General features: G+C 41.2%; 1 protein-coding gene across 2 annotated transcripts; it reads right to left on the minus strand.

Annotated features, from left to right (window-relative positions):
* Positions 1-12,698: 12,698 nt before the first annotated feature.
* On the minus strand, positions 12,699-20,180 carry LOC109871939 (CMRF35-like molecule 1). 2 transcript variants are annotated; one of them, XR_004205802.1, is made up of 7 exons: positions 19,980-20,180; positions 19,473-19,802; positions 17,303-17,894; positions 15,334-15,414; positions 14,772-14,876; positions 14,334-14,383; positions 12,699-14,144 (listed from the first exon to the last, which is right to left on the minus strand). XR_004205802.1 is itself a non-coding variant. In XM_031807050.1 (7 exons), the coding sequence occupies exons 1-7, from the start codon at positions 20,023-20,025 to the stop codon at positions 13,977-13,979; spliced, it is 1,119 nt and encodes a 372-aa protein (XP_031662910.1). In that variant the 5' UTR covers positions 20,026-20,177; the 3' UTR covers positions 12,699-13,976. The 2 variants fall into 2 exon arrangements, 1 of the variants encoding a protein (XP_031662910.1); XM_031807050.1 differs by having other exon boundaries at positions 17,556-17,894; positions 19,980-20,177.
* Positions 20,181-22,314: the final 2,134 nt, after the last annotated feature.

A 22,314-nucleotide genomic window follows, 5' to 3' on the forward strand; every position in this document is an offset into this window, starting at 1 on the left:
TAAATCAATGATTTAAGACAACTGATGTATGGATGACTCATAGTGAAGACTGGGTTCGTGTGGATAACCAACAATTTACGACCTTTGGAATGAGACTAACGTGAGGTAAATAATAATTAATTAATTCGAAGACAAATTGATCAGATGTTAAAATATCTGAAAGTTATATTAGGAAAATTTTAACTCTATAATCTGAATATTTTCATTGGTGCCCTGACTTCCTAGTTAATTCCTAGTTACAGTTACACGATTAACCAGTTTAATCGCGTAATAATAATTACAGAGAGTTATTTGATAAATAGTCTTCAGGTTTAATGATGCCAAAGACACGACACTAGCATGTTGTCTATCATTCACATGCTGTCTATCGTTAGCATGTTGTCTATCACTAGCATGTTGTCTATCATTCACATGTTGTCTATCACTAGCATGTTGTATATCATTCACATGTTGTCTATCACTAGCATGTTGTCTATTGTTAGCATGTTGTCTATCACTAGCATGTTGTCTATCACTAGCATGTTGTCTATCATTCACATGTTGTCTAATCATCTAATAAACTAATCAACTAATCAGTGCATATTATGTGAGAGCTCACAATTTTTACCAATCCCCGCACTTTTAGCCCAATAAAGGGTCCAATCAAAAGTGGGTTTGTAATTTTGACCAATTACTGCACTGTTACAGTGGAAATTGTCCCAATCCATCCACACGTCAACAAAGTTTTTTCCCCCAGGTTGTCAGCGTATGTCATGAGTCCGACCGAGGGTGGCTCCCCTTCCCGGTCGGGTGGCGCTCGGCGGTCATCGTCGCCGGCCTATTAGCTGCCACTGATTGTCTTTCCTCCCCCTCCTTGTATGTTTATTGTTAGCACCTGTTAGTGAGTCATTAGTTGGGCTTTATTAGACAGCCGGCCCGCCTGTTTCTTTGTGCGGGATTAATTATTGTGACCTTCAGTTATGTAGTAGAGGAACGTGTTTGTTCCTGGTCGTGTATTCTGCTGTACTGTGTTCGTCCCCGTTTTTGGGGCATTTGGTTTTGAGTTCCCAGTGTTGCGTGAGTGCGTTAAAGAGCACAGTATTGCACTCTCTGTTTCCTGCGTCTGACTCCACACCCACGACACCCGGAGCGTTACAGCGTATTCACATGTGAAGATGATGGGTGATTGTTGGTGGCTAACATACAGTACAATGAACAGCAATCAATCTCATTTGCCAACAAAATAACAGCTAAAGACCGTGCAAAACAATTTCCAAATGTTTTTGGAAACAAGAGAAAGTAAACAATCAAAAGTCACTTCGAATCAGCAAAGCGGAGGCAGATCACCATGACTGAAGTGGTAGCAGGGAAGACTGTGGCAAGCACTGAAAGAATCAAGATGAGTGGCGTTCTACTCAAACTTTTACTCCGCTAACCTTGGCTTTAGAAGGGTGGTCAGCACTCTGCTCTCCCCAGTCTAACCTTGGCTTTAGTAGGGTGGTCGGCACTCTGCTCTCCCCAGTCTAACCTTGGCTTTAGTAGGGTGGTCGGCACTCTGCTCTCCCCAGTCTAACCTTGGCTTTAGTAGGGTGGTCGGCACTCTGCTCTCCCCAGTCTAACTTTGGCTTTAGTAGGGTGGTCAGCACTCTGCTCTCCCCAGTCTAACCTTGGCTTTAGTAGGGTGGTCAGCACTCTGCTCTCCCCAGTCTAACCTTGGCTTTAGTAGGGTGGTCGGCACTCTGCTCTCCCCAGTCTAACCTTGGCTTTAGTAGGGTGGACGGCACTCTGCTCTCCCCAGTCTAACTTTGGCTTTAGTAGGGTGGTCGGCACTCTGTTCTCCCCAGTCTAACCTTGGCTTTAGTAGGGTGGTCAGCACTCTGCTCTCCCCAGTCTGTCTATGGAGAACCACATCTCTCTCTCTCTCTCAAAAATGTTCCTTGTCAGAAAAAAAAACGAATTAAATCTGAATCAGCACCTAACACAGTGTTTCCGCTCGTGCTCTGTTTTCCCAAGCTAGTGTCTGTCTCTCTCTTTTGCACAAATCTCTCTCTCTTTTCAAAGGGCTTTATTAGCATGGGAACATATGTTTACACTGCCAAAGCAAGTGAAATAGATAATAAACAAAAGTGAAATAAACAGTAAACATTACATTCACAAGTTTCAAGGGAATAGACACAAATGTCATAGTATGGATATGTAAAGTGTGATAATGATGTGCAAATAGTTACAAGTACACAATGGAAAATAAATCAACTCTCCTTCTCTCCATATGTCATACACAGGATGCCCTAAATATATGTCATCTGAAGACAGTTGAGTAATACTGACAGGTTTCTGAATCCGAGACAGATGTTGAAACATGTAATACATCACACAGGAAGTTAAGTTGTGGTCCAGTTGTTTGTCACGCTTCCAGTCAGACAGACACACCCAGCACTCTCCCTCATCATATTCCATCCAAGCTTCTCACTTCACTGACATACAACTGTGCCCTGATCAATGTGTCTCACAATGGAAAAGCAGTCATAACCTTTCATATACACTGAGTGTACAAAACATTAGGAACACGTGCTCTTTCCATGACATTGACTGACCAGGTGAAAGCTATGATCCCTTATTTATGTCACTTGTTAAATCCTCTTCAATCAGTGTAGATGAAGGGAGGGAGACAGAATGGGGGTCTGAATGTGCCATTCAGAGGGTGAATGGGCAAGACAAAATATGTCAGTGAATGGGGTATAGTAGTAGGTGCCAGGAGCACCAGGTTGAGCAACGTTTGAATGCCACAGTATATCTGAACATCATTGCCAATCAGGTGAGCCATGGCAGTGGTGTATACATCTGCAAATGGATTTTTCAGCAGTATAATGACCTATGACACAAGGCTAGGATTGTCCAGGAATGGTTCCAAGGACATGACAGTGAATTATTTATTATAAACAGAACAATCCCCTTTACAGAGGTACTTCTGGTGGCTCCTCCACTCCTCTCTATAGGGGCATCTGATCTCTGCCTTGCCCCCTCATATCCTTCCACTGTGATCAACTCTGCTGAACACACACTCCGCACAGCAACTGCAGGACACACCAACATTCTCATTACAAACAGCACAAACACCCCAGCTTCCATTTCACATACTGTAAGAGTGGATTCTGGTCTGGTACACCACTGGTGTTCACCATCACATCCATCAGTACATACTGGACCTTGTGCCCTCAGTGTCCCCTCCCCTGTATCTAACAACATTATCAGTGAGTGAATGGAGTTACACTGTAAAATGTTACAACCAAATGTATCCAACTATAGAGAGGAGTCACAAGTGTTCATTCAGTCTGATGTACTCACCTAAGAGGAGGACAACCTTCAGTGTGAGGACCAGCAGGTTAACCATGATGACTTGTGGCTCCCAGCTAGTTCAAGTCTCTTTAGACCCTGTACACCCTGTTTACTCCAGTCCCCTCAATACTTCTATGTCCAGTTACCACCCCAGTACAGGAAGGTCTGCTCCTGCAGTGTGTATGAGAACCCCTCTGAGAGTGAGTGTGTCTATGCTGAGCCACAGAAGTCCTGTGGTTTGACTAAGAACTTCCTGAAAACATTCACTGCTCTGTGTTGAATGAGGTTATTTCTTCATTGGTAAACATTCCCGCTGCACCTGATGCTCCACAAGATCTCAAAATGACCTACCACATATCAACAGTAAAGGAATAAGTTAAATCAGGATGCTTAAATGATCAATAAATGATTTACATGAATAACTACTGTGAGGATACGTTAATAGAAAGTTTAATCTCACTGATCATGTCCATATAAATTCCAAACATGTAAAACTACAGGAAGGATACTTATTGAAAAGTGGAAACCTATGAACATGTATTAACATGTATTAATGAGTTACATGTATAACTGCCCAAACAATTGCTTTAATGTCATTTTAAACTGACCATTAACACATTTTTCAGATTCTGTTGGTGTCCTTTTGTTAAACATCCAAAAACATTTGATCAGATTTGTCAGTGCTTTTTCTTTTTAGAAATTGCCATGGCCTAATTCCATACAATACAGTTCCCAATTATTCAGCAATTAGGGTGTTATTTGTAACCGTAAAAGGTGAATGAGGCGCGTTTTCCAGACGGAGTAATAATACTTGTTTACACATGTACAGTTTCAGGACGAGTCTGATTAATAACGGGAAATATGGGTATGTATTTTAGAAATGGCTTACACGGGTAGTTGTGTGAAATTGATTGCAGGACACTTCAAAGACTGCAAAGACTAAAGACCACCACTAGGGGGAGTCGAGCACCCTCTGATCCAACAGGTCCCAGATGTGTTCAATGGGATTGAGATCCGGGCTCTTCGCTGGCCATGGCAGAACGCTGACATTCCTGCAGGAAATTACGCACAGAACGGGCAGTATGGCTGGTGGCATAGTCATGCTGGAGGGTCATGTCAGGATGAGCCTGCAGGAAGGGTACCACATGAAGGAGGAGGATGTCTTCCCTGTAACGCACAGCGCTAAGATTGACAACAAGCTCAGTCCAATGATGCTGTGACACACCGCCCCAGCCCATGATGGACCATCCACCTCCAAATCGATCCTCTCCAGAGCACAGGCCTCTGTGTAACAAATTTAAAGATATTGACATGCACAGCCCTGATTGGTCTAGAGCTCACCCCTTTACACAGATGAACAGTCATTGGTCTATTATTGTCACTGGCTGTGTACTGGAGGCGAAGTCAGGTGCAGGAGAGCAGAGTGAAGTGAACAGGCACACACTTTATTCCGGTCAAATATCAAAAGCACAAACAACGCGCCCAAAACACGGAACATAGACTGATGTCTGGCGCGTAACAAAACAACAATAGACAAAATACACATAACACAAACAATCTTACACAAAGACATGGGGGGAACAGAGGAATAAATACATGTAGATTGATTGGGGAATGAAAACCAGGTGTGCAGAGAACAAGACAAAACAAATGGATACATGAAAAATGAAGCGGCGATGGCTAGAAAGCCGGTGACGTCGACTGCCGACCGACTTCGGTGGTATTCGTGACAATTATAATCAGATCTGGGCCAAAAACTCCATCCCACCTGACCAGGCTGAACATCCAGGCATTTAAAAAAAACAGCTCTTACAGAAAAAAGGGCATTATCAAAAATGTCACTATTTCAGAGTGTTATTTCATATTGGAGAAATATCATAAAACAAATCACACTTTTAACTGCACTGCCCCTTTAATTTAAAGTGCATTTAAAATTGCAACCCAATTTACATTAAAGCAATCAAATTAAAAAAGTAGAAGCAAACAGGAAGCAGTAAAAGGATGAATAAAAGAACATAAAACACAGAGGACGTCTAAAACAGTCACTGATTTAAGGCCAAGCTAAAAGGTACATTGTTAACTGTGATTTTAAAAAGGTGAGATTTAAACCGTGATTTAAAAACCTCAATGGTGTCTGCCCCTCTTTCTTGACAGGGCAAGCTGTTCCCTAGTTGTGTAACGGCGTTCTTCGTTTGTTGAAAGAGAGTCGGACCGAAATGCAGCGTGGTGGTTACTCATGTCTTTAATGAAGAAAGTGACGATACATGAAATAACTTAATAAATACAAAAACAACAAACGGAACGTGAAACCTAATACAGCCTATCTGGTGAACACTACACAGGGACAGGAACAATCACCCACGAAAGACAAAGCGAAACTCAAGCTACCTAAATACGGTTCCCAATCAGAGGCAACGAGAATCACCTGACAGCTGATTGAGAACCGCCTCAGGCAGCCAAGCCTATACAACACCCCTAATCAGCCGCGATCCCAAATACTACAAACCCCAATACGAAATACAACACGTAAACCCCTGTCACACCCTGGCCTGACCAAATATATAACGAAAACACAAAACACTAAGACCAAGGCGTGACAAGTTGAGGGTCTTTGATAGAGAATGCTTCGTCTTGGTTCTGCATCTAGGTACGGTAAGCAGACAGTGGAAGCAGAGTGCCTTCAATGGGTTGTATTGAACTTTACATTAAGGCACCCTTCATTAGGAGTTTATAATTACATAATGAATTTCTGTCTGTAATAAAGCACTTTTGTGGGGAAAAACACATTCTGATTGGCTGGGCCTGGCTCACCAGTGGGTGGGCCTATGCCCTCCCAGACCCACCCATAGCTGTGCCCCTGCCCAGTCATGTGACATCCATAGATTAGGGCCTAATGAATTTATTTACATTGACTTATATCTTTATATGAACTGTAAGTCAACAAAATCTTTGAAATTGTTGCATGTTGTGTTTCTATCTTTGTTCAGTATATCTCTCTAGGAGCTGAACACTCATCAATATTGTACAGTTATTCTAATGCCAAGGTAAGATTTGAATGGAGAAAGTGACACTGCTTTGCTTTACATCCTATCAGTATCGACACATGTTCCAATGAATCACTTAGCGAATGCTCTTGCTGCGTGGTGTTTTAGAAAACGCAAGTTACATCTTCGGCTGTAAGCCTAAGTTCCATCGCGATTGGAAACTCAGGCCCTGATCATGCAGCTGTTTTCTAAAAACAGAGGCTGTCGGGTGGAACATGCAGTTATAACTTGTTAAGCGGAGCAGCACAGGGGAACCCAAGAGCAGACTCAGACCAGGAAACAGGGATGAATTATTGTAACACAGGGAGAGATGAAGTGCAGATCCAGGGAAGCTTGGATGAGTTGTAGGAAACCAGATGTGGAGGCTGAGGTTGGAGTGAGCTGGGTTGGGACAGGGTGAATAGGTCCGGAGGGGAATCCAAGGGAGTGATGATGAGTTGAATCCAGAACAGGGTAGCCGGGTTGTGAGATGTGGAACAGGAGACAGGAACCAGAGTCAGAGCAGCAAAACTCCAGTGAGAGGAGAAACAGCATCAGGCAAGGAAACAGGCACAGCAGGATACAAGATCTTAAATAACAACAAATAGATAGAAGCATGACTGACTGAACGGAGAACACGATCTGGCAGAGTGGAAGTGGCAGGACTGAGTATTTGTAGATGTCATGATAATGGAACGAATTGCAGCTGGTGAGGATCCGCTCTGGCTCCAGCACACCTGTCTCCAACAACACAAACAGAAAGGGAGAGGTAGAGAGCGTGTACTGGAGGAGTGGCTGCAGATCATGGAGACACAGGATGTCCACTAGGGGGTGTGGCAGGAGCAGATGTGACAATAACTATTATAATAACATTTCACTTATGATTTGTTGCCAGTGTGTATATGTCCCTTGTGATTGGTTGTCAGTTAGTCAGGTCATCATATCAACAAGCTGATTAAACAGCATGATTATTACACAGGTGCACCTTGTGTTGGGGACAATAAATGAGCAACTCTAAAATCTTTACTTTTGTCACACAACGCCACAGATTACTCAAGTTTGTGTACAATTGACATGCTGACTGCAAGAATGTCCAGCAGAGCTGTTACCACATAATTTTATGTTAATTTCTCTACCATAAGCTGCCTCCAACATCATTTTTTGAGAATTTGTCAGTACATCCAACCAGCCTCACAACCATGGACCACGTGTAACCACACCAGCCGAGAACCTCCACATCCGGCATCTTGACCTGTGGGATCGTCTGAGACCAGCCACCCGGACAGCTGATGAAACTAAGGAATGTTTGTCTGTAATAAAGCACTTTTGTGGGGAAAACCTCATTCTGATTGGCTGGGCCTGGCTCCCAAGTGGGTGGGCCTATGCCCTCCCAAGTCCACCTAAGACTGTGCCCCTGCCAAGTCATGTGAAATCCATAGATTAGGGCCTAATTTATTTATTTCAATTGACAGATTTTTTAAAATATGAACGGTAACTCAGTAAAATCGTTGAAATTGTTGCATGTTGCATTTATATTTCTGTTCAGTTTAGATTAGATTTAGATTAGAACATTCTCTCTCTCTTTTTCTCTCTCTCAAATCATTTCAATTGACTTTATTGACATTGCAAGTAAATTACTTACATTTTTAAAGTATACATATAACCTAAATGCTGGGACCAACAGCAATAATAATAGTAGTAGTGGAAATGGGTTTAGCATTAACAGCAACTATCATAACAATATTAATGAGAATAATACATTAAAGCAATAGTAGTAGACCAGTCTCAACCTGACTGAGAAGACACATGACATCGTATGAAAGCCAAAAGAAAACTCAATGGGAAAAGTTATCTGATAGTCTGCCACCATGTACTGTCTGTTTAGAGCCAAATAGCATTGAAGTTTACTTAGATTTTTTGTGGTGTCTTTCCAATAGGGGATATATTATTATTTTTGCTTTGTGATTATTTGGTTTGGCCAGATTTTCTGAGTGATGTCTTGAGGCTCTATGGGGTTGGTTTCGGTTAGTGAACTGAGCCTCAGAACCAGCTGGCTTAGGGGACTCTTCTCTTGTTTCATCTCTTGACATTGTAGAGCTGTGTGGTGGAATGTTTTGGGATCACTTGTTTTGAGATGGTTGTAAAATTTGATGGCTCTTTTTTCTATTCGAATAAGGAGTATTTTGAGTTTTTCTTTGCACTTGCAAAACCATCTGGCAAAACTCTGCATGTAGTATTTCGATTGGATGTTTGTCCCATTTGGTAAATTCATTGTTAGAGACCGGATCCCATAGTTCGCTGCTATATGGAGCAATTGGTTCTATAACCGATTGGAACATTTTGAGACAGATTCGGAATTTCGATTTTAATGTTCCTTTTAATGGCATACAATGCTGTTCTTGCTTTGTCTCTCAGCTCATTCGCAGTCATGTGGAAGCTACCTGTGTTGCTGATATTTAGTCGTAGGTACGTGCAGTTTCTGGTGTGTTCTATGTAAACATAGAATTTATAATTGTCATTCTGTTTTTCACACCAATCTGGAATATCATTATATTCCGTTTTTTTTAGATTAACAGTCAGAGTCCAGGTCTGACAGAACCTGTGCAGATGATCTAGGTGCTGCTGTAACTCCTCCTCGGTGAAGGACAGCAGCACCAAGTCATCTGCATACAGCAGACACTTGATTTCAGTATTGTGTATGGTGAGACCAGGTGCTGCAAATTCTTCTAATGTTTTTGCCAATTCATTAATGTAGATGTTAAATAGTGTTGGACTTATTGGGCAGCCCTGTTTCACTCCACACCCCTGAGAGAAGAAGTTAGTTTGCTTGTTGCCAACTTTAACCGCACATTTGTTTTAAGTGTACATTCATTTAATAACATCATATGTTTTCCCTCCAATACCACTTTCTATTAGTTTATTAAAAATACCTTTGTGCCAAATTGAAACAAATGCTTTTTTGAAGTCAACAAAACACCGGGGTCCGGCGCGATATCGACTGTGCAGCAAAAGCATGCTTCTGCGGCAGAGTGGATTTCCGCGGTTATAAACCCAGGGTCGTTACACTACTTCCTCCTTTCAAAGAGCGCGTCCTCGCGCTAGCTTGCGGCTCTACGTCTTATAGGAACGCGCTCACTGGCCAAGCACACGCACTGTCGTGGATGCAAGGTCCGATCACTTCTGACACCAATGTAATGAAACAGGCAGGGAGCAGGTCTCGAACCCTCGACCTTATAGCCCGAGGTCCGGCGCTCTATCGACTGTGCAGCAAAAGCATACTCGTTTTGGACTGTTGTTTCTCTTTGCTTATTTGAGCTGTTCTTGCCATAATATGGACTTTTTCTTTCATCAAATAGGGCTATCTTCTGTATACCACCCCTACCTTGTCACAACACAACTGATTGGCTCAAACCAATTAAGAAGGAAAGAAATTCCACAAATACATTTTTAACAAGGCACACCTGTTAATGGAAATGCATACCAGGTAAATACCTCATGAAGCTGGTTGAGACAATGCTAAGAGTGTGCAAAGCTATCATCAAGGCAAAGGGTGGCTACTTTGAAGAATCTCAAATATATTTTAATTTGTTTAACACTTTATTTGTTACTACATGATTCTGTATGTCTTATTTCATATTTTTAATGTCTTCATTATTATCTTACAATAAAAAATCCCTGGAATGAGTAGGTGTGTCCAAACATTTGACTGGTACTGTACATTTGACGTGCATCAGATGTGCAACTTTTCCGATTACATCCTTACATTAGCCTTGGATGTGGTGGCCAACATTCATGCTTCATGTCTGGGTGCAGCTATTAGCATACTGAATACACCATAGTATATAGACTACCAATAGAAGGCTAGCTGTTTGAAGTTTACAGGAGCTTCTCATCTAAGCCATATTGCACATAATGTTGCACACTTGAATAATGCATCAATTCACAAATGTGTGGCCATGTTCCATTCGGCTTAGGTTGGATTTACACAGGTTACCCAATTCTGATCTTGTGTGGACAGTTGGATAAGGCTGCGTTTACACAGGTTGCCCAATTCTGATCTTGTTTTCACTATTTGGTCTTTTGACCAATCAGATCAGCTCTGAAAAAGATCTGATGTGTTACCCGAGAAACTCACTCAACTACTACCAGGGTTGGTGTCAATTCAAACATTTTCAAATTGAAAAGAAGCTGAATTTCTTTGTACATCCTGAATTGACTGAAATGTAAATGTACACTGACCACTACACTCACTGACAGACGTATAGAAGGAAGTGTGGTGTCTGCTCTTCCTGTTCAGATATTTTAGTTGTCATTTAACGATCCACATCTCTCTCTCTCTCTCTGTTTCTCTCGCTCTCTCATACACAGGAGCAAATACCCTAAATATAGAACAGCTGAAGACTTGAGTAATACTGACTGGTTTCTGAATCCGAGACGGATGTAAAAACATACAATACATCACTCAGTTTTGTCCTGATCAATCTGTCTCACAATGCAGAACAGGCTCATGCAATAGAACCCTTATTCTTGATATCTAGCTGGACTGCTGACAGGGTATGAAGAGTGTGGTCGTTCTGCACGCCACAGAGACATCTCCCAGCATCCTCTTGGATTTTGCTGGTGATGATTACGCTGAAACATGAAACATGTTCAACCAATTTATTTCAAGATAATTCTATGTCATAACAGAAGTAGAGTGGTTTGGGAAACTCCAATGACAAAGACTTGTACCCCCTGAAATCTCCTTGTCTAATGTATTAATGATGTGATCTGTGGTCCTCCAACACATGTCCTATAGGTTTGTTTGATTACATTGTTCACGAAAGTTGAATGACCTGGCCTCATTTAGGGTGGAATCTTGTTGAGATGCAGTTCCCATAAAGGGAAAATCTGCAGATCAAACAACAACAAAGCTGGCACCCCATCACTGTTTTTGGTAAACAGCTGAGGGTTTGGGCTGGAGAAATATAACTGCTCTAACATTTATAAACAGAGCTATAGATGCAAGGACTAACCATCCACGAGATCAACATTTTACTTTTAACCATGGTTTGAGTCTTTACAGTGGTTTTGTTAACAATTACATTGTTTAAAAACAATGGAGTAAAACAAGTATATTTGGAGTTTGTGGGTTACTACAATTGAACTAAGCTCATGAGGCATTTATAAGTTATGTTCTTCAAGAATCAATGGGCAAATATAATTAATTTTAAATTACAGTATGTAGCAATCGCAGATTGTATATTATAGTATGTTTAGTTTGGAAATGAAAGAGTTTTGAAAATGAGAATGAAAGGTTTACAGTATCTTCAGAGACTATAAGGTTGACTTCAACGTAGTTATCTAGTTTCCATTTGACTGTGTCCACTCTACACCAGTATCTCCCAGCATCGCTTAACGTCAAGTTCGTGATGGTCACAATGAAGACACTTTCCTCTCTGATGTCCTTAGAAGCACTGTTTTCCCCTGCCTCAGTCTTAATAACTTTGTCTTTATTAAAAACAGAACAATCCCCTTTACAGAGGTACTTCTGGTGGCTCCTCCACTCCTCTCTATAGGGGCATCTGATCTCTGCCTTGCCCCCCTCATATCCTTCCACTGTGATCAACTCTGCTGAACACACACTCCACACAGCAGCTGTAGGACACACCAACAGTCTCATTACAAACAGTACAAACACCCCAGCTTCCATTTCACATACTGTAAGAGTGGATTCTGGTCTGGTACACCACTGGTGTTCCACATCACATCCATTAGTACATACTGGACCTTGTGTTCCTCAGTGTCCCCTCCCCTTTATCTAACAACATTATCATTATATTATGACTTGTGGCTCCCAGCTAGTTCAAGTCTCTTTAGACCCTGTACACCCTGTTTACTCCAGTCCCCTCAATACTTCTATGTCCAGTTACCACCCCAGTACAGGAAGGTCTGCTCCTGCAGTGTGTATGAGAACCACTCTGAGTGTGTGTGTGTGTGTGTGTGTGTGTGAGTGTGTCTACTTCCTGAAACCATTTCACTTCTAAGTAACACTTTATAATAACTTCCGGCAGTTAACAATTCCTAAGACATTTATATTTAGTTTACTGACCATTTGGTAATAAAACATATACTGTACATAGACAGATATTCAAACAACTTGTAAATTATTTGTTAATGATTTACTAGTTAGGGTGGCAGGTAGTCTAGTGGTTAAGAGCTATGGGCCAGTAACCGAAAGGATGCTGGTTTGAATCCCCGAGCTGACTCAGTGAAAAATTAGGGCGTTCTCATTGACAAGACACTTAACCCTAAATGCTTCTGTAAATCACTCTGGATAAGACCATCTGCTACACTGCCTTCAGAAAGTATTCACACCTGTAGATTTTCCCCACGTTTTATTGTGTTACAAAATGGAATTAAAATGGATTGTCATTTTTTGTCAACAACGTAAACAAAATACTGTAATGTCCAATCACATGTTTAACTGCACTGCTCCTTGAATTTAAAGTCCATTTAAAATCGCAACACAATTCACAACAAAACAATCAAATTAAAAATTTGAAGCAAACAGGAAGCAGTAAAAAGGATGAATAAAAGAACATAAAACACAGAGAATGTCCAAGCTAAAAGGTGCATTGTTAACTGTGATTTTAAAAGGTGTGTTTTTGACAGTGATTTAAAAATCTTCAATCATGTCTGCCACTCTTACTTGACAGGGCAAGCTGTTTCATAATTGAGGGTCTTTGATAGAGAACTCTCCGTCACCTGTCTTGGTTCTGCAACTAGGTACAGTAAGTGCTTACTGGGTTGTATCAAACTTTACATGAAGAAACCCTTCATAAAGACTCTAAAACTATATAATTAATGGTGATTTAATCATTTATAAATGAGTTAAAAAACAAAAATAGACAGTTATACTGGCTTGGTCAAAAAGTTGTGATACCTTTTTCAGTGCTTGCCAAATAATAGACAATATTTGTCTGCAGATATTAACATGCAATTAAGTAACATTAAGACAAGTTGAAGAGAGAAGTCAGGGAAACACATCTGATGGAAGAGAGAAGTCAGGGAAACACATCTGATGGAAGAGAGAAGTCAGGGAAACACATCTGATGGAAGAGAGAAGTCAGGGAAACACATCTGATGGAGGAGAGAAGTCAGGGAAACACATCTGATAGAAGAGAGAAGTCAGGGAAACACATCTGATGGAAGAGAGAAGTCAGGGAAACACATCTGATGGAAGAGAGAAGTCAGGGAAACACATCTGATGGAAGAGAGAAGTCGGGGAAACACATCTGATGGACGAGAGAAGTCAGGGAAACACATCTGATGGAAGAGAGAAGTCAGGGAAACACATCTGATGGAAGAGAGAAGTCAGGGAAACACATCTGATGGAAGAGAGAAGTCAGGGAAACACATCTGATGGAAGAGATAAGTCAGGGAAACATCTGATGGAAGAGAGAAGTCAGGGAAACACATCTGATGGAGGAGAGAAGTCAGGGAAACATCTGATGGAAGAGAGAAGTCAGGGAAACACATCTGATGGAAGAGAGAAGTCAGGGAAACACATCTGATGGAAGAGATAAGTCAGGGAAACATCTGATGGAAGAGAGAAGTCAGGGAAACATCTGATGGAAGAGAGAAGTCATGGAAACATCAGATGGAAGAGGGGTCCTTGTGGAAGTTGATTTTGGCGTAGTTGAGACAGTCAGAGGGGCTTGTGGGTAAGTTGGCAGTGGAGTAGATGGTGTTGGTCTCACTACCTGAACTGGACTGTAGGAGGCGGTCCTTTATTTCCTCATAGTCACCATCACCATGACAACCCTGGAGAGGAGGAAAAGGAGGAGAGGGACAGGAGGACATGATGAGAGAGGGAAGAACATTGATTAGAACATGCTCTCTCTCTCTCTCTCTCTCTTTCTCTCTACATATATATATATATATATATATATATATATCACACAGACATGCAATAACGCTCACAGGCAGGCGCTTGCACACACACACACTGACCTCTATGTTGATCCGAGTGTCTGTGTTCACCCTGGGTGCTGAGGAGTCAGCTGTGGAACACAGCACACATACACACAAACACACACACACACACATACACACACACACATACACACTGTCATACACTTCACACATGTCAATATTGGGCTGCAGCAGTCTGTTCAGGAGGTTTTCAGAGCCCTGTTCTCAATGAGACCTCTATTTCTCAACCAGGGTCAAAGGAAGATTGTATATGCAAGTTTCTTGGAATTGAAGACTGGGTGTGAGTAACTTCCCCTTGTGTGTGTGTGTGTGTGTGTGTGTGTGTGTGTGTGTGTGTGTGTGTGTGTGTGTGTGTGTGTGTGTGTGTGTGTGTGTGTGTGTGTGTGTGTGTGCGTGTGTGTGTGTTTGTGCGTGTGTGTGTGTGTGTGTGTGTGTGAGAGAGAGAGTGTTTCTCACCTGTTTCCTTGTTGAATTTCCATCTATAGACTATGAGCAGGCTGACCACAAGCACCAATAGCAGCATGACCAGAGTCCCAGATACTATGATGACCACTGATGTATCTGAACAGACACAAACAGCACCATTAGAACACATACTTTACAATCAACACTTCTGTTCAACTTACATAGGGCCTTTTACACTGTGAAGTAAGATCTGCCTCTCTTCCACATCAGATGTTTACTTCCTGTCATTAGCCTTGGATGTGGTGGCCAACATTCATGCTTCATGTCTGGGTGCAGCTATTAGCATACTGTATACACCATAGTATATAGACTAAAAGAAGGCTAGCTGTTCACAATAAATGATGTGTACTGGTATTCAAGTCATTCTTGCAGGGACATGTGTTGTCAGAGAGACACTGTTTTTATACTATACCTCTCAGAGTGGGCAATCTGGTGTAGTATCCCACACTACCTGCGGATGTGGCTTGGGAATCTGATTCAAGATACATCTCTTTACACTACAAAAATATGTTTACAAACTAGCGTAGTGTAAAAAGGCTCAACGTTTATTTACCAGAATTGTTGTGTGTTGATGTTAAGATGGATGATGGTGAGACGGAGGTGGCAATAGGTGGTGATGATAAAGTTGGTGAAACTGGGTTTGAGAGGGAGAGAAAGCGAGAGCGTGTCTCATACATACAGTATGTGTGTGTAACAGATGAAATGACTCAAATACTACCAGGGTCGGGGTCAATCCCATTTAAATTACAGTCAATTCAGAAAGTAAACCAATTTTTAATTCCAAAATAATTTGTCATTAGCTAGGTTTCCATCCAACTAGCAACAGAGTTTCATGCAAATGTGATCAAATCTGCATTAAGAAAAATATGCGAAATTTTCAACCAGTGGTTTCCACTAAACAAACTTGTTGCGGATCGTGATGACGTAGTTCACACAAAATGTACTTTTTTTACTTAAGTTTTAATTGACCAAATAAAAACAGAAAGTTCCATGTGTTTCCATCGCATTTTCAACTCCACCGATAGTTTTGACAAAAACTGTTACGTTAAATAGCAAATGAGCCTACGCTGGACTTGGCATGTGTGCTCTAGCCAACAACTCATAGATACAGTAGACTGTGAGGGTACTGGGTAGGCTAGTCTACATTATGAGATTATTATGGATAAGCACAATAATATTTATATTTGTCAAACGGCAGTCAAACATCAATCAATTTGTCACCAGAATAAGACCCTCGATAGTCATTGGAAAGAACCATCAAGCTCATCACCATGTACTTTCACCACCCTGTGAACTTCATCACAAGTTATTTCATCTGCAGCCTAATAAACTGCAAAGTTTACTTTGATTTGATGGTTATTATATAAATATTTGTGCATAAAGGTGTTTCCACAACTATATCTCACAAAATTAATTTTACAGACACAAGAAGGCCCCACCATCTCAAAAGAACAAATTCTCTCTCAGCATATCTATACAATTGTAGCGAAACTAGCTGAATCCATCACAGCTGTTGTGAAGTGTGGCAATGAAAGCATTGAAGAGAAGCTAAATTTCAGTGTACTTCCTGAAATGTTTGAAATGTAAATGTACCCTGAGCACGAGACTATATACATGACTCCAACACCATCATTAAGTTTGCCGATGACACAACAGTGGTAGGCCTGATCACCGTCAACGATGAGATGGCCTATAGGGAGGTCAGGGACCTGGCCGTGTGGTACCAGGACAACATCCTCTCCCTCAACGTGATCAAGACTAAGGAGATGATTGTGGACTACAGGAAAAAGAGGACCGGGCACACCCCATTTTCATCGACAGGGCTGTAGTAGAGCAGGTGGGAACTTCAAGTTCCTTCGCACCATCGAGAGCACTGGTTGCATCACTGCCTGGTATGGGAACTGCTTGGCCTTCGACTGCAAGGCCCTACAGAGGGTACAGTAGTGTGTACGGCCCAGTACATCACAGGGGCTAAGCTGCCTGACATCCAGTACCTCTATACCAGGCGGTGTCAGAGGAAGGCCCTAAAAATTGTCAGACTCCAGCCACCCTAGTCATTCACTGTACTCTCTGCTACCGCACGGCAAGTGGCAACGAGCACCAAGTCTAGGTCCAAGAGGCTTCTAAACAGCTTCTACCCCGAAGCCATAAGACTCCTGAACATCTAATCAAATAGCTACCCAGACTATTTGCATTGCCCCCCTCCCCCCTTTTACACCGCTGCTACTCTCTGTTGTTATGATCTATGCATGGTCACTTTAATAACACTACCTACATGTACATATTACCTCAATTACCTCGACTAACATGCATTGACCCTGTACCGGTACACCCCCTGTCTATAGTCTATAGTCTGGCTATTGTTTTTTTGACCACTGCTCTTTAATTACTTGTTACTTTTATTTCTTATTCTTATTTTTTTTTAACTGCATTGTTGGTTAGGAGCTCATAAGTAAGCATTTCACTGTAAGGTCTACACCTGTTGAATTAGGCACATGTGACTAATACAATTTGATACTCACTGACAGGCGTAAAGAAGGAAGTGTGGTTTCTGCTCTTCCTGTTGAGATATTTTTGTTGTCATTCATCTCTCTCTCTCTCTCTCTCTCTCTCTCTCTCTCTCACTCTCTCTCAGGTGCAAATACCCTAAATACATACGTACATGAAGTAAGTACATTTAATCACACATGAAGTTAAGCTGTGGTCACTGACACAGCTGTGTCCTGATCAACATGTCTCACAATGCAGAACAAGCAAATTAAAGAAATGTCTTACTCTTGATAACAAGCTGAACTGCTGACAGGGTATTGGTTGTGTGGTTGTTCTGTACACCACAGAGATATCTCCCAGCATCCTCTTGGGTTAGTCTGGTGATGGTCACGGTGAAAACTCTGTCTGTCTTGTTGTCGAACAGTGAGAACCTCCCGTTTTGGCTTTTGGTTGTTGTCACTTTTACATCAACTAGACACTTAGATAGTGTATTCGCTTTGCAGAAGTATTTCTCATTGTCTTCATTTTTTTCATTATACATACAATGGATGGAGACTGACCGTTCTTCATAGCCTGTCACTTCTTCAGAGCCTGTCACTTCAGCTGGGTTTTCACAACACCAATCTGTAATTTTAAACAAACATGTAGGAGCACAGAATGAAATGTGTTCCCTTTTGTCGAGGATCGCATAATTCATGCATTGAGTCTAGAGGTCGACCGATTATGAATTTGCAATGCCGATACCGATACCGATTATCGGAGGACCAAAAAAGCCAATACCGATTAAATTGGACGATTTTTTATTTATTTATTTGTAATAATGACAATTACAACAATACTGAATGAACACTTATTTTAACTTAATATAATACATCAATAAAATCAATTTAGCCTCAAGTAAATAATGAAACATGTTCAATTTGGTTTAAATAATGCAAAAACAAAGTGTTGGAGAAGAAAGTAAAAGTGCAATATGTGCTATGTAAGAAAGCTAACGTTTCAGTTCCTTGCTCAGAACATGAGAACATATGAAAGCTGGTGGTTCCTTTTAACATGAGTCTTCAATTTTCCCAGGTAAGAAGTTTTAGGTTGTAGTTATTATAGGAATTATAGGACTCTCTCCCTCTACACCATTTGTATTTCATTAACCTTTGACTATTGGATGTTCTTATAGGCACTTTAGTATTGCCAGTGTAACAGTATAGCTTCCGTCCCTCTCCTCGCTCCTCCCTGGGCACGAACCAGGAACACAACAACAACAGCCACCCTCAAAGCAGCGTTACCCATGCAGAGCAAGGGGAACAACTACTAGAAGGCTCAGAGCGAGTGACGTTTGAAACGCTATTAGCGCACGCTAACTAGCTAGCCTTTTCACTTCGGTTACACCAGCCTCATCTCGGGAGTTGATAGGCTTGAAGTCATAAACAGCGCAATGCTTGACGCACAGCGAAGAGCTGCTGGCAAAACGCACAAAAGTGCTGTTTGAATGAATGTTTACGCGCCTGCTTCTGCCTACCATCGCTTAGTTAGATACTTAGATACTTGTATGCTCAGTCAGATTATATGCAACGCAGGACACGGTAGATAATATCTAGTAATATCATTAACCATGTGTAGTTAACTAGTGATTATGATTGATGGTTTTTTATAAGATAAGTTTAATGCTAGCTAGCAACTTACCTTGGCTTACTGCATTCGCGTAACAGGCAGTTTCCTTGTGGAGTGCAACGAGAGAGAGGCAGGTCGTTATTGCGTTGGACTAGTTAACTGTAAGGTTGCATGATTGGATCCCCGAGCTGACAATGTAAAAATCTGTCGTTCTGCCCCTGAACGAGGCAGTTAACCCAGCGTTCCTAGGCCGTCATTGAAAGTAAGAAAGTGTTCTTAACTGACTTGCCTAGTTAAATAAAAGTATAAAAAATAATAATAATAATAATTAAAATCGGCAAATCGGCGCACAAAAATACCGATTTCCGATTGTTATGAAAACTTGGAATCGGCCCTAATTAATCGACCATTCCGATTAATCGATCGACCTCTAATTGAGTCAATAAAAAATATGCCTGAAATCTTGAGTAATGTGTAGGGATCTCAAGTTAGGATTCGGGCCAGTAGCAGAGACCTCATTAGGAATGTTTAATGTAAAATGTTGAGTATGAAAGTGGTAAAGGTTTGAGGATGAGAATCAGAGGTTTACAGTACCTCCATGCACTTCAGGGTCCAGTCCAAATCGTTCCACTCCACACCAGTATGTTCCAGAATCATCTGACATCAGGTTGGTGATGGTCACAATGAAGACTCTGACCCCTTTGTCGTCATATAGGGAGTATCTCCATTTAGAGCTTTGTTCTTCATCCTCAGTCTCAATATCATTGTCTCCCAAAAATTTTATACACTCCATTTTGCTGCCTTTGCATATGTACTTCTGGTGGCTCCTCCACTCCTCTCTATAGGGGCATCTGATCTCTGCCTTGCCTCCCTTATATCTTTCCACTGTGATCAACTCTGCTGAACACACACTCCACATAGCAGCTGTAGGACACACCAACAGTCTCATTACAAACAGTACAAACACCCCAGCTTCCATTTCACATACTGTAAGAGGGGTTTCTACTCTGAACGAGTTACACTGTAAAATGTTACAACCAAATGTATCCAACTATAGAGAGGAGTCACTGGACATGTGTTCATTCAGTCTGATGTACTCACCTAAGACGAGGACAACCTTCAGTGTGAGGACCAGCAGGATAACCATGATGACTTGTGGCTCCCAGCTAGTTCAAGTCTCTTTAGACCCTGTACACCCTGTTTACTACAGTCCCCTCAATACTTCTATGTCCAGTTACCACCCCAGTACAGGAAGGTCTGCTCCTGCAGTGTGTATGAGAACCACTCTGAGTGTGTGTTCGTGTGTGTAGTGCAGGAAGTTGTTTGACTAATTACTTCCTGAAATAATTTCACTACTCTGTAAAACTTTTTAATATCATCCAGCAATAATCCGTAAATGAGTCATTTATAAATAGCTTTCTCTTCATTCATTAACCATAATATATATGGACAATTATTCAAACAACTTTTAAAATATGTATTAACAGTTATTAATTAGGGTGGCAGGTAGCCCAGCAGTTAGGAGCATTGGGCCAGCTTGCTGGTTCAAATCCCCAAGCAGACTAAATAAAAAATATGCCTGTGCCCTTGAGCAAGGAAATGAACCTTAATTGTTCCTGTAAGTTGCTCCGGATAAGAGCGTCTGTGAAATGACAAAAATGTAAATGATTAGTAAGATATAGATCCTTATATTATAAACTTACATATGGAATTATTTTAAGATGGTCATGCCATGGCTCATTTAGGTATCTGATTTTTAATTTAAGGACCCTTTTAGGTATAAAAAAGGTTCTATTTAAAAATTATGTTATAAAATATTGAATCTGTCCATAGACACGCATTGATTAACACATTCATAAATGTCAAAAAAGACAAAAAATGAATCATAAGGAATGAGTTTTTGAAGTGTCTGTCTCATAACTAGGAGATATAAGAAAGCTTGACACATATTTAACCCCTTATTTTTGTTGGCACAAAACTGCCTCCATACTTCCATTCATTTATATGAGTTACCTTCAGACGAATTACGTGAACACCCTCGTGTTTGTGACAGTCTACACTTTCTACAGTGGGGTCATATCCGTGTGTAGCCCAAATGGTTCGGATGCTACAGACAAAAGACTCCCGACAAATCCCGTGGCACTTGTGGGGGGTCGTAGAGCATAACCAAACTGTTTTTGGCATGTCTCCTATCTGACAAACAGCACTGTAGCTCTGTGGCATAGGTGGATGTGGAGGATTGTGATGCAGCACATGCAAAAAACATATCTCTAGCTTTAACTCAAGTATTAATAAACACCTTACTGTCATGATGTTGCCCTGTTGGGTGAGGTTTATAAATACCTTTCCCCCTTTTCTCTCCACTCTACAGAATGGACTCTTGGAAAGCCCTTCGCTAACTTAGAGAGAGTATGGTAACGTCAAAAGGTTGGGAAATGGAACAATATTTCCCTTTCTCAACCAGTTGAAAGTGTCCATTGGTACATAAAGAATATGATGTCAGATCAGTTAGTGTCTGGGACATTATATCTGATGATAGGATGACATAAATTGCATCTTGGAAAGTCTGCATATTCTAGCTATCAGATTCACATGGAATTGTTGTGCAATTTAAATGTTTAAATATGAAACTATTTGTGAAAAGATTAACTGTAATTTTAGCTTCTAAATGAGAGAATTGTTTTCATAAGTAAACTATGCTCACTCAGTGGCCACAACCAAGTGAGCAGACATCGGTTGAAACACACCCTTCTCTCCCCCAATACAAAAGCCCGTTGACGGAAGTCAAACTCAGTTCCCGATGACGTTCCCGATACATTTAAAAGGGCTAATTTCAACTACAACCTAATGAAATTTACATTTAATTCCAGGAATGTTAGGACTGTTGTCCTAACGTTTAAAAGGGTGAATTTCAAAGTGGAGGTGACGATCACCACACTGGAATGGTGTATTTCAAATTGGAGATGACGATCACCACACTGGAATGGTGAATTTCAAAGTGGAGGTGAAGATCACCACACTAGAATGGTGAATTTCAAAGTGGCGATGACGATCACCACACTGGAATGGTGAATTTCAAAGTGGAGGTGAAGATCACCACACTAGAATGGTGAATTTCAAAGTGGAGATGACGATCACCACACTGGAATGGTGAATTTCAAAGTGGAGGTGACGATCACCACACTGGAATGGTGAATTTCCACTAGACGAGCCAAAATACAGTGCGAGCTGATTATGGCAACTTGGTATGAACTTTGAACGATTATTTATTAAAGAAGAAGTGATACCTCCTAGACGTCAAGTTATCAGCTGCAGCTGTATACTTACGTGGCCTAGGAAAGGACAGACAATCTCCTAATAACGACAGGGTACTTTAATGTATCTGCTCTACAACACTACAAATATTATTCAAAGGACAATGGCGATCTCTGCTGGG

Source organism: Oncorhynchus kisutch, linkage group LG27 (genome assembly GCF_002021735.2).
Source record: "Oncorhynchus kisutch isolate 150728-3 linkage group LG27, Okis_V2, whole genome shotgun sequence".
In the NCBI taxonomy this organism is placed as follows: Eukaryota; Metazoa; Chordata; class Actinopteri; order Salmoniformes; family Salmonidae; genus Oncorhynchus; species Oncorhynchus kisutch.